The sequence below is a fragment of the Oculina patagonica genome, chromosome 12 (genome assembly GCF_052425735.1).
Source record: "Oculina patagonica isolate OP01 chromosome 12, crgOcupat, whole genome shotgun sequence".
Lineage (NCBI taxonomy): Eukaryota > Metazoa > Cnidaria > Anthozoa > Scleractinia > Oculinidae > Oculina > Oculina patagonica.
In genome coordinates this window covers 10,158,587-10,171,411 of record NC_135769.1, presented here as the reverse complement: position 1 = coordinate 10,171,411, position 12,825 = coordinate 10,158,587, and the positions used below count along the sequence as shown (strand labels likewise).

At 36.0% G+C, this 12,825-nt stretch overlaps 2 protein-coding genes across 2 annotated transcripts; one reads left to right on the top strand and one right to left on the bottom strand.

Annotated features, from left to right (window-relative positions):
* Positions 1-494: 494 nt before the first annotated feature.
* LOC144633736 (uncharacterized) lies at positions 495-3,048 on the bottom strand. Its single transcript, XM_078492598.1, has 3 exons — positions 2,877-3,048; positions 1,570-1,935; positions 495-653 (listed from the first exon to the last, which is right to left on the bottom strand). The coding sequence occupies exons 1-3, from the start codon at positions 2,980-2,982 to the stop codon at positions 586-588; spliced, it is 540 nt and encodes a 179-aa protein (XP_078348724.1). The 5' UTR covers positions 2,983-3,048; the 3' UTR covers positions 495-585.
* A 4,784-nt stretch (positions 3,049-7,832) lies between these two features.
* LOC144632560 (uncharacterized) lies at positions 7,833-11,289 on the top strand. The gene is made up of 4 exons (XM_078491232.1): positions 7,833-8,059; positions 8,182-8,335; positions 8,794-8,933; positions 9,665-11,289. Exons 2-4 carry the CDS (start codon positions 8,206-8,208, stop codon positions 9,869-9,871), a joined length of 477 nt encoding a protein of 158 aa, XP_078347358.1. The 5' UTR covers positions 7,833-8,059; positions 8,182-8,205; the 3' UTR covers positions 9,872-11,289.
* The last annotated feature ends 1,536 nt before the right edge of the window (positions 11,290-12,825 follow it).

Sequence of the window (12,825 nt, the reverse complement as noted above, 5' to 3'; positions counted from 1 at the left end):
AAATTAGGTACAATGATTCTCTTTTACCGTTGCTCAATACTTATGTAAATGCTGAATTAATTTTCTTCATTAATGGTAAGCAAATTCCTGTAGAAAAAGGCTGCATTTTAGTCACCCGAAACGAGCCGAAAATATTTGGTTGTAAACATTCGTGTGCGGCTAGAAATTCACGCGTATGAGGCTTCTTTTCTCGTATCCCACCAAGGAAATACAACAGCTCCCCCCCCCCCCCCCCCACCCCCACCAATTCCCGCGGGATTGCCTTCGGACTGCCCTCCCCGTCTCCCAGAGTGTTTGTACGGGCTGGCGGGCGTACGCTATCGTCTGAACTAAAATTTCTCGTATCGATAGGTAACCAAAACTTCTTGCCCATGGTGCGCCGAAACTCCACCATAAATAAATTGAAATGTGCAGCAACAGCTACACTAAAGAAAGTAAAATGGCATTCGCCAAAGTGACAACGCAAAAGGTAAACAACGAAGACAGCGTTGGTATATTTTTCGTCAATGCTATTAGCAATTTGTTTTAATCGAAATTGTTTATCTTTTACAGCAAAGCTTGTTAAGTTGAAACTTGAAAAAGTCCTCAGTCTGCTAGATTGAACTTGTTGATAACGTTTTCATGGCGACCAATCTTTTCATGAGGACGTCCGCCTAAAAGAAAACCAAAAAAATAACATAAATTTTGTTAAAACGTAGGCCCCGTCCACATTTACCCAGGTAAATTTGAAAACGTAGAAATTTGACATTTTGTTTCGATAGCAGAATACATGACTATTTGACGTCAGCAAAAAGTCCCGGTTTCGCCCATTATCGCCGTCCACACCACACCATTTAGCCGGCGTTTTTAAATTTACCCACTTTGGAGAGCGCTTTTGAAAAGTCCCGTTTTCGGTGACCGAAAACGCCGGTTCAGTGTGGCCATGTGGACTGTTGGCCTTACCGGGAAAAATAGATGCATTTTTAAATTTACTCGGGTCAGTGTGGGAAAAACAATTTCTTATGTATGCATGTTCAAAATGGTCGACATGTCAGTTTCGTAGTACCACCTATATATGGATGAAATATAAAATCAAACGCTGAAAAGTGTGTGACTCGTGAAAAGTCTGTTTTAATTCCCGTGAACCGTGAACCGTGTACGACACCCTGACTCCCTTCCCCCTTCCCGACTCTCATTTATGACGGCTTAAAGGTTCGTAGAATAAAGAAGATTTTTATGGAAGTATGCTATAAAGTCTCGCAATTACAACACCGTGCTCACAAAAATGGTAATGCTGCTAATTTCATCACGCTGTCTCATTTCCATTTCGTTTCACAAGCCTTTTATGAATTACAGTTGAATCCCGATAACTCTAACGTTCAAGGGAAATCGAAAAAGGTTCGAGATATTGAAAGTTCGAGTTATTGAGGGTAAAATTAGTAAAAAAACGACCTGAAGGGGAATCGAAAAAGGTTCGAGTTAGCGGGATTCAACTCTATAAGAAAGGGTGACAGCGCTCTGCCAAAGGCCTATAAAAATAACCAAAAAATAAACGGAGGGAAGGACGAGCATGCTATGTATGTTGCTTACCATCAGTGACGGTTAACTGCAACTGTTTATAAGTGCATCCCAGTCCGTTTGCAGCCTGACAGTAGTACCTGCCATTGTCAAGTGGTTTTATATTGACCAATGTCAGTGAGCACGTTTTCATCTTATGAGGTTTGTCGTCACAATTGGATACGCGAATCATGGAGGAATTCACAAACCAATTTATCATATATGGCTGCAAATAGGATCCAAATGATGATAATGGAAATCCTTGTGGCTCCATTGCAGTGCATGTTAAAGTAACACTCGAGCCTGAGCGAACAGCGACAGCTTTGAAGAAACGTTTCATGTCTTGAGGATGAGAAGGCTCTTCAGGTTTAGTGGCGTAGAATAACACGGGAGGCGAACCTGAGACATAACAAAAAGGGCTTTCTTAACTCAATTGAAAGCTTAAAATACAGGTTAAAAAGTACAGATAGAAATATTTTGAGCGTAAATGATAGGAGGTCACGGATTATGTATGCGATAGACCCGGCAATGGCCTATATCGACGTTCCTCAATGTTCCACATGGCGCGAAAGACAGAGGTTGTTTCTAGCAAGTACTTTATTTTGCATCTTAATGATACTCGTGCAGAAGTTTTATTTGTCAATCACGAGCAAGACGGATTTAAAGACGGAGTTGTACGACACGACGTCCTGTTACTAATTAATCAAGCTGTAACAAAATCTAAGGAACATTCACAATCGGTTTTAAAAGCTAGTTACTAAGAAAGTTAATAATAAGATGCTAACAGTAATACAGATCTACAACAATGGAAACCTACTAGTGGTCTCGTTTTTTTTTTGTAAACAAAATACGGTTATAGTTCCTTGAAGCTAAAAAGGAGGCCTTATCAGGAGTTACACGTACAAGGTTTTAACCTTAAAAGATCTAACATCTAACATTTTATCTAACATTTTGGATCTTAAAAGATCTAACATTAAAAAAAAGTCCAACAGACCTTTTTAAAATCTCACATTCTATTTTAGAATTATTGCTAAAGGATTGTTAAAATTTGCTTTCCCCTTCAACAATTAACTTAATATTCTCATCGTGGTGCTCTAGGGACATCTACTTAGTCATATTTTTGCTTCGTTTTGATAAAAAATACAGAAAAATCCCCGTGATAGTATTCCTATGAGTTTGGGTTTCTTTTAGAGATCAAGTGCTACTATTCTATAACATAGTGCCAAGAAAGTGCATACTGTGCGATACAGAGAAGATACGTATACTGTTACATTAGGGCTTAAATAAGCGTCCTAATAAAGTTCAAAAGTCAGATAAAAGGTCAGTTAAAAGGCAGATACCTCCATACGCCTTTGTTCCACACGACTGACACAGGGTAACCACTGCAAAAGCCGACATCAAAGCAAACACAAACATGGTAGGACACAAGTTGCAGGCGGTCTTCATGTCAAATAAGAGGTGATGTAAGGAAATGCAGTAGTAGTTTCAATCTGCTGCTCTTATTCAGTGGAAGACCGATCTTGCTTACCCCCTTTATATATTTCATCTTAACTCCATATTAAGACAACTCAGCACCCTCGGAATGTGAAAATAAGATGACGTAGCCGATTGCGTAAAAATTCTAGAAAGACTAACATTTCCAAAAATATTTGTTGCTTACTTAACAGCGAAGGTTACCTTTATGTGCAATAAATTGCTTTCAGAACTGAAAAAGGCAAATTCGAGTGAGGGGAAATGTAACAATAAGGGGGAATGTGACTTTATTTGAGGCCAAATAACACCAAGAACGTTTTTTTACCATGGCCTTACTTTAGCTCTAGGTTGGAGTAGGAGTGATAAAGACAACAGCTGTTTCTTTTTTTTTCAAATTTGTTTTGATTATTTTAAAATAAATAAGGATACTTCACTTATTTAATCTACAGAACTGTATTAAATTTTACGAGAATGGGATTTCTAGAAGTTTAAAAATCGTTTTTCATTTTCTTCAAGAATCAGTTGAATTAGGTAAATTATCGCTCTATGATGCCGACAACTGAAAGCACTTAAACATTCTACAAAAAACTGAAACATGTACTGACACTAAAATGATGTCATTAACCTGTTTTTTCCTAAAGAACGATAAGAATAACTTTAATTTTTGCATTTCTTCTTTTTGCAACATTTTATAGACTCAGTAATGATCAGTTAAAACCCAAATCACTGAGTCATGTAACAAAGGCAAAAAACTGTTAACAGTACACAGATGTTAGTATGTTTGCCCAACATATTCTTACTGTTAAGAAACGAAAACCAAACTGTTTAGGTAAGCTAAGCTACAAATAACTTATGATACTCTTACCATGCTGGGTGCTATTGCACTTATGTCCAGGATTGAACGCAAGTATTGTTTAATGAGTACTTCATGTTTGACTGTTTTATTTGACATTTCCATATTACTTCATATTTGACAGATTTTGGTGTGTTTTTGTGAACTTTTGTTTATGAGGACACTTTGTGATGCCTGTCATGAGGAACGTGCATATCATTAGCGTTCAATCCTGGACATATCTGTGCTATTGCTGAATGATGATCGTCCAAAGCATTACTACCCAGAACTGCTGTTGGAACCTGAGCACTGCATTAAATCGTCTATTGTTTTTCCTCAGCTTTTCTGTATTGGGTAGCATTACGAAAGTCGAAAGAAACCAAACCGGGAAGAAATATATAATTATTTAATATTCTTTTGAACACTTTTTTTATTTAAAAACTGACGCTAAAGCTATCAGCTAACACAAGTGCAATCGAAAGGGTCTGCATTGTTAAAAAAATGTGTAAATTTGCTTTGTTAACACCTTTATATATGACATGCGCAATGCACTGCCTCATTCTCAGGTCTTGCTCCTCAGTATGTACTTGGTGCGCGTAGAATTCTGGATATCCTAACCATCATGCCCCACGCCCCTGTTCCTCACTCCTGTGTCGCCTTTTTGGTGCTCATGTCTCAATTGTGGTATTGTGTCATCACAAAGCAATGGGACAATTTAAATGTTTGATAATCTTGCATCCGCCATATTGGATTTTTCAAATTGTTCAAAAACATCAGAGAAAGGTAGGGCAGTTGTCATGGTAACGTTTCCAAGTTGGGTAAACGTAACGATGAATGTAACGACGTTTGAAAATTGTTGCTTGAATACCTGCTTAAGTAATATATGTTTGAAAGCCCAACCCCTTTTCGTCTCCCCACTCTAACTTTGATGTGCAACTACGTAATGAAACAAATCCGTGTTTAGCATTCTTCTTTGATTTTATTTTTTTATTGTTATAATTATTTACCACTTTAAATGACTTTATTTATATACAGTAGTTCCTCTCTGTAATATACAGAATATTTTAAGAATTTGAAAGATAACTGTTATAAAAGTAATAAAAAATAAATAAACTAACTACCTATTCAAATAAAAACAAACCAAAAATAAAAAGTTCTGCTTTACAGGGATGCCTTGCGTGTCACTCAAAAATGAACTGACGCAGCTTAGTTTTAATTCACCAAAGATCTTCTTTCGACTCTTTTAAAAGAACACCGAAATTACCAAATAATAATTAATCCTCGAGCGTACAAGGGGCCGGGGGGGGGGGAGGGGGAGACGCTGCCAACCCCTAAGGGGTGTATACTCAGTACATCGCGTTAAAAACTTCAGGGGGGATTCATCCAGCTCCTCTCTTGTACCACTACGAGGGTATGAATTTGCATGTACGTTGAGTTTACCGGTTGATTTTACGTTTATAGCAACTTAAATGGCTTTTGTTGCAGCTCTTAACGGTTTGACATACAGTTGAGGCGAAAAAATCTTAAAATTTCATTCAAATTTAGGTAGAACCCCACCTTAAGTTTTGTTCTTGTAAGAAAACAACAGATGTCAATGGTTGCGTGATATAACCAAGCATAGATTTTAATTCTCCCTTCCCTTTCCTCTCCTTAGCCTTTTACCCCACCTGTCCCTCCCTTTTGAATTCTATTCCCATCCTCTCCCTCCCTCCTTTCTCCTGCAGTCTTTAACTCCACCCTATCCCATCAAGCTTTCAACTCCAACTGCCTCCAATTTCTCTCTAGAAATTTCTCTCTAGAAAAACTATCGTCAACAAAGCGGAGGTTTTTGGGTGACCGTTAAACCTGGCAGTCTTTGAAAATCCTAAATCTCGTCAAAATCAGACAAAATAAAGTTTTTAAAATTTCCTTTATCAATGTTTTTTTATTTTTTAGTCAATTCTATGAACTGTTTTTATGCAGTACTGTCCAACAAAGATTTCAATTTAAAAATAACAATCAGATGAGAATACAATAATTATTAATGCGAGGTATTATTATTATTTCTCAGCAGAGATACTTCTTTTTTGCAAGTTCAAATGTATGCAAATTTAGTGTGAAATGTAATTTGATTCCACTTTCTTGTTTCTCATGTTCACTCTGTCCCTTAAGAAAGTTGTAGCCCATTGGCCTGTTTTGTTTTCCTGATCATGTTTGTCTGTGATTTTTACAAAACATGTGTTGTTTTTTTCGGAACTTTAAGTTGTGCAAAAATTTCTATTTTGAACTCAAATGTCACTTCCGGAATTTCTCATCAAAAGATGTAGATTTCACCGCATTGCCACATATAAAAAACTTTTGCAATGCGTTTACAATTCGACTCAGACAGTAGACACGGATGTCTTGCCGTATTTCTGCGGCATCTTTCCAATATTTTATTTATTTATTTATTTTTTTTTTGTCAAAGTTTAGGGTAAAGTGAAACGAAAGTAGACGGCCAAAGTTTGGCAAGTAGCCGGTTGTTTATATTCTGCCACTCATATTCTGCCATGTCACGCCATCCCACTACGGGATTCCAAAACTAAACTAAAAACGCTTGAAATAATTCATTTCCCGATTAGAAGATCGGAATATCCGGAAAATAACAGTACTAGCTCCTCATCAATTAAAACTTTCTTCGCAAGAGTTACATAACAGTTAAAGATAAAATCTTAAAAACACAATTTCGAACTATTCAAAACCAGATTAACGTGCATCACACGACAGGCAAAATGTTTCAGATGAAATTTTTTTTATCGAAAATAAGACCAAGCAACCTTTTAAAATCGAAGACTTTGAAATCCGTGACATTATGCATGCAGGCCGTGATAAAATTTAATTAAAATAAAATTCAATTGGTATTTAATTATTCAAAGTTTACATTTTGAAGTCAATTTTTCCATCAATAGCTTCACCGATTTCGTAAAAAATTCCATTCAAGTTTGCACCAAAACTGTACATTGCCAATGTTTTGCTGACGTCTTGAGAAGTGCCTTACTAACCAAATCTTTTAATCTTATATTTAAAAATATATGCAAAACATGGTGTGCAAACACTTTGTGACAGGCGACTTTGTCCGCTAACTGTGCGGAAATGAAAATCGACACACTTCTTGCTAAATAAAAAAAAATAGATCAGCTCCGGAGACAAATACCACCAGCTTCTTAAAAGCTAAAAATGCTTAGCAATTTTTATTGTCAGGAGTAAAAACTATATCATTAAAAATATGGCCAATAAAAAGTCAATCATCGATCAACGGTGTTCAAAACCATTACAACAATGCTAATTACATTTAAACATTAAGCCAAACATAATTGCAAACACGATTATTGATTATGCTGACCGAAACTCTCAAAAGTGACAATTGGTAGAGCCGTTCTGTCAAAATTACACTCTCAGAAACCAAGAGAGGATGCTCTCTTGCAGAAACTTAACTAAAACACAGGGCTCTCCTGATTGTGTGAAACGTGTGGGATATTTTTACTTGTTTTTGCTTTTTTTCATGCATTTTAATTGGGAGGAGAGCAATATAATTTTAACAAAATCCGCACGAAACATTCGGAAACTGAAAATAGTGATTTGTGTTAAGTTTTGCCAGCAGCAGTGAGGTAAACGTGACGTTATCTTTCTTCCTATCTTGCAGTTTCAAACATTTTTCCATAATCATCATTAACAAATGTCTCGTGATGGCAGCAACCGAAATAAAATTGTCTCTCAAGGTCACATTGTTCGTTCTGACAGGATTATAGGAAACTGAAATTACAGGTACATGGAGCTGGTTGAAAAATATAATGACAATTAAACAACCCCCGAAAATAATGAAATAATGATGGTATAATTGTGTTGATTCTTAAGCTCATTCAGGTATCGGTCATGAAAGAGAAAACTCAGAGTACACAGAAGTTCAAGTAAAATAATAATAATAATAATTAATGCTTTTTGCGATATATGTTTTTCATACACGTTTTCCTTAAAAGGAAGTATTTCTCTGCGTTGCGACCCGGAAGAAAATGAGGATAATGAAATGTTAGAATTCCAATTAACAAGGAAATTATGATGTCTCAACATTGGTTTTGCATTTTCCAACGTTCTGAAGACGGCGGTAAATCTTCCGGTCAATTGGATATAAAAGAGTGATAAAAGGTTACCCGGTCTTCAGTTACACGATCCAGAAAAGAACGATGCTGCGCTATTTCAAAGGTAAAGTAAGTTCGTGATTTTGCTTGTGGTATGTTAAAGAAAAGCTAGCAAACATGTAAATTTGTATTTACATTGTACATTAGCTGTCAAATATGACAATATTGATTTTTTTTAAATGGCAGACTAACTTAACGACTACAAGCAAAATGAGTGATCAAGCGCCGGATAAAAAGTACCGCATTTGGTCGTTGACTAGTCAAAAGTACCTGGCTTTAAAGGAAGATGGCGCCAGTAATCCAACTGTCGACTGTACTGGAACAGAAGAACTACAATCGAGTAAGTTACACTTCTTAGCTTGTTACATTTTCGTTGATGTCGCCACTTCAGATTTTTGCTACGTTATCATTTTATTTCTATTTTTATTATTTTGCAAGGCCAAATAACGTGTAGGAGGTCATTACACAGTACATTCAATCAGTTACTTGCAACTGGTCAATGTGTTAATATTTTAACTTAAAAGTATTACGAGTAAATTGTTAATTGATGTGCACAAACTGAATTATTACCGGAAGTTCAACATTGATGAAAATCGTTCAGTTGCACTCAGTACTGTATATAAAAACCTTCAGGTAACTAATATCAAATATTTTTAAATGCTACGGAGACAGCGATAGGCTCTGGCCTGATGTGTCACTAGGCTTAACCCCTTTTTAAAGTAGGTACCTTAACAATATTTTTGAACATTTTATTAAAAAAAAAAACTCGATTTTTTTTCATATTGTTGCATATTTCAGCTGAATTCACACGAACGCAAAACACTACCACAGCAAAGCCTTCGGAAGTCTCCTGGCATTATGTGTATCGCGCTAAAAACGGGACCAAGTATGCGCTACATGTCAACGAAAAGCAGACTCCAGCCACAATCAGTTTCCAGGTAACAAATAAGATGTTATAAGTAAACCTTCTTCCGTATGGCGTGCTTTTAAAGTTGATAGAATAAATTAACATTCAACAAGAATCTATCAGCGATATTTGTGTGTAAGAGTTTTATATCAATATTTAGTTTAACCAGAAACCCTTATGGGTTTCTGGTTTAACATACATAGTGGTAATTATGTGATAACAGAAACCCATTATAGGTTTTTGGTGATAAGTTAACTGTATTGTCTCCCTCAGTAAGTACGTTTCTAATTGATTATCATGAAACCAAAACACAACCGTAGCGACGTAATTAACGAACCGAAACTTAGGTGCCCTCAAAACCTTGAGCATGGGTGTTCACTCCCCGGGGGAGAAGTGGTAACAAATCGATAAAAATTGTATCACACGTGTGGATAAAAATGATATCCACACATGTGTGATATCATTTTTGACCAATCAGCTCGCAGAGTTTGCCATGTTTCAATGTTTAATGAATCAAAGTTTATTGATATTAAGTCGAAACTTCTTCGGGTCTTCCTCGGCAATCTTTGGGATTCTTCGGAAAATGGTCGGAAATCTTCGGAAATTCGTCAAAAATATCGTAATTAGTAGGTTTATATAATAAACAGAATAATACACGGTTGCTTGGATATAACCGATTTGAACAATCAAAGATACATTTCATTTCACCGTGCAACCATGTATTGTCCTATATTTAACTTATGCTTTTGTTTTCTACTACAGCCTTTCACAGGTCAATCGTCAGCATCTTTAGCTGCGTTTGTACCAACGCACTTTTGTATGGCCAGCCCTGGACTTTTCAAAGCACTGAAAGTTGCGAACAGCCAGAATTGCATTGCTTCTAACAAAGATGGGCAATTGTCGCTACAATCATTTAAAACAGATGACCCCCACCCGGGCACTATATTTGTTATTACAGAAATAGACTGAACGGAAAGAAATAAGGTTTGAACACCAAAAAATTGTTACTGTCAGCACCAATACTTGATTAAGTAGCATGTAAAATTAGTACAATTTTTTCCTTAGGGGTGTACCTTAACTATTAGAATGTTACTATGGCAACTTCTATCTGTATTGCAGGGCCGGTTGTTAAAAGCCTTTTAACACTAATCCAGTATTATAGGGTGTTCGAGGTTTTAATTTCCTTTGTATAATGTTTTTATATAAAGTCTTTTCCATTGCTTATGTTTTATCGAGTTTGAATAGTCCAGTCATGTCAAAACTGGACAACATTTAATATAAACAGAAAACCTCACTGAAACGTATTTAAACTGAAATCCAAATCCAAGCTAATTTTATGATTATGCTTATGCTTCTTTTAACAACCGGGGCCTGCCGTTCGGCTTTTTCAAATGACAGTAAATATAAGTTACTATGTAAATATAATTATTAAATATATAGTTATTATTGAATATATACAGTCAACTCTCGTTATAGCGGACACGCTCGGGGCGTCGTTTCGTGTCCGTTATAGTGAGAGTCCGTAAGACCAAACCTTGTTCGTTGGGGATATGGATTTTGTCCGTAATAGCGAGTGTCCGCAATAGCGGGGTGTCCGCAAGGCGAGAGTTGACTCGGTATAGTAATTATTAAATATATAGTATATTATTTTAAAAATATATAGTAAATATAATTTACCAATACCACGGTGCTGCAATCATTAAAACAAGGTACGTGATACTACCTGGGGTTCACTCAAAAAGTATTAGGACTTGAAGAGTACTGTTCAAATAATGAAATGATTTACCACGCACGAAAAACCTAAGTCTTCAAGATAGGATCCTTAGTTATTATTCTATAGTAAAGGCTCTTGATAGGAAACATTTCGTTTAATTTCCCTTAAGTGTCCTCCGTGAGGCAGTATAAGTAGCTGTGTAGAACAGAAAATAAAATATTAAAATAAGTTTGAGAAAATTTATACATGAAAAAAATAAGTCGAGGAAAAATATTTAATAGGGACAAAGTTCCACTTTCGCTTGGCGAAATTGTGGTACTCAATTGCCCTTGTTATCCGTATTTTGCAATACAAATATGACAAATACATTTCAAGAAAAGCAAATGGTTCAGGTTAGTGTCGAAGGAGTGTTCGTAGAAGAAAAATGTAGCAATTCTTTAGTAATATGAAATAGGGGGTGATAAATGAGAAATAAACCGGTAAGGTAATCCAGTTATATTGTTAGTTCAGTCACTGAATAGCCCTTCTTAGGGAGTTGTCAATAAAGTTGTATTGTATTGTACATGTTGTACATTTGAATGGAATGTTTACAAAACTATTTACTTTAAAGTAGAGTAAGCTTCCTATTGAAAAATATATATATGACTGAAATAAAGAAACCAATTTCAAGGTGTCAATTTGTCACGATGTCTATATACTGTCTATTAGTGTTAAAAGGATTAATGTTAAAAGGCATTTTTTTTTTTCATTTTTTTCATTTTTAAAATACAAAGGTCATGCCAGGTTTGCCAAGACTCCTCCAAAGCCTTGCAAAGCGCTACTACTTAACCACCGTTTTTCTAGCTGTTATTTTTTAACAATTTGTTGAATAATAATAATAATAAAAAAATATATTCTGTTCAATCTTGCGGAAAATCGTTCGATTCTACGTCATAAACGTATTATATTTTAATAGTTCGTGTTTTGTCAGTGATTAAAGTTGTCCTTCTTCTGAAAGTTTTCTCCTTCGATAAAATTTCCAAAATCAGTTAATTTAGCAATACAATTTCTCGGACTTGAGGTGATAACAATAAAAACTTTTCAAAGTTCATATACTCTTCCTGTGAAACTGACAAAAAAAATGTTTGACAGGTTTTAACCCTATTCAGACCGGGGGGGGCTTTGGGCCCGCGCTGACTTTGCTTCTTTCGCTGCCAAACTTTCTGAGTCCTCTGCCCTGGTAGGGTTGGATGATGTGTCGGAACTTGACATCACCTGGCAACGGCATTTTGACAGGCATGTTTTCCCAAATTTGTAATTTTGCGTGTTTCTGTTAAAAAAACAACTTAAATGGAATATTTTTAATTTTTATGTTTAACAATTTTTTCATTTTGAGTACTTTGCAGTGATTTTGGGTGTTTTTTTTCATTTTGGAAAAAATCCGATGGCGGATCCATGGCGGCTGTTGAACGATGTCAGTGAGTGACGTCACTAGCCCACGTGCCGATACAAAAGAAAGAGTTTCGGACGTACAATACATCTATAAGCTTCATGGTGATTGGTTAAAATCTAAGTACATGGGGGGCTGCCCCCCCGTCTGAGAAGGTCCAAAAAACCCGGTCTGAATAGGGTTAAGGAAACTGAAATAACCTCCGGTAAATAACACACATAAAAGAAAACATTCACCGGAAGGATTTGCTTCATTTACTACAATAATTGTTAAATATTTTCTTAGCCTAATTCTCCCCCAATATTTGGTCAAGAAGACCTTGATATCTATCATCCATACATGTATATATCATTATTTTATTGTAACACTAGCGTCTCACGTCAGCTAACGTGTATTATTGTAACGGTTAAACCGCTGTTCACCAGTTGCCCTGATGAAGTCTTTTAAATAAAGACGAAATATCGGTAAAGTCGGAGTTTCCAGTTTATTTGAAACTTACATATATCATTCGATATAGATAGGTTGCCAAGATTCCTCCAACGTCTTGCAAACGCTATAGCTACATAACCCCCGTTAGACTACTTGTATAATGCGTTTCTTTGGCAATTTAAGGAATAATAAAACAATAATTATTCTGCTCAGTCTTGCAGAATATAGTCACATTTTACCCAACCCGTCTGCTTAGCGCGATCAGGCGATTTTCCCGCAAACGAGAAAACACAATCATACAAGGTAGAACTCGATAGCAACAGTAAAACAACTTCATCAGAAAATTTCATA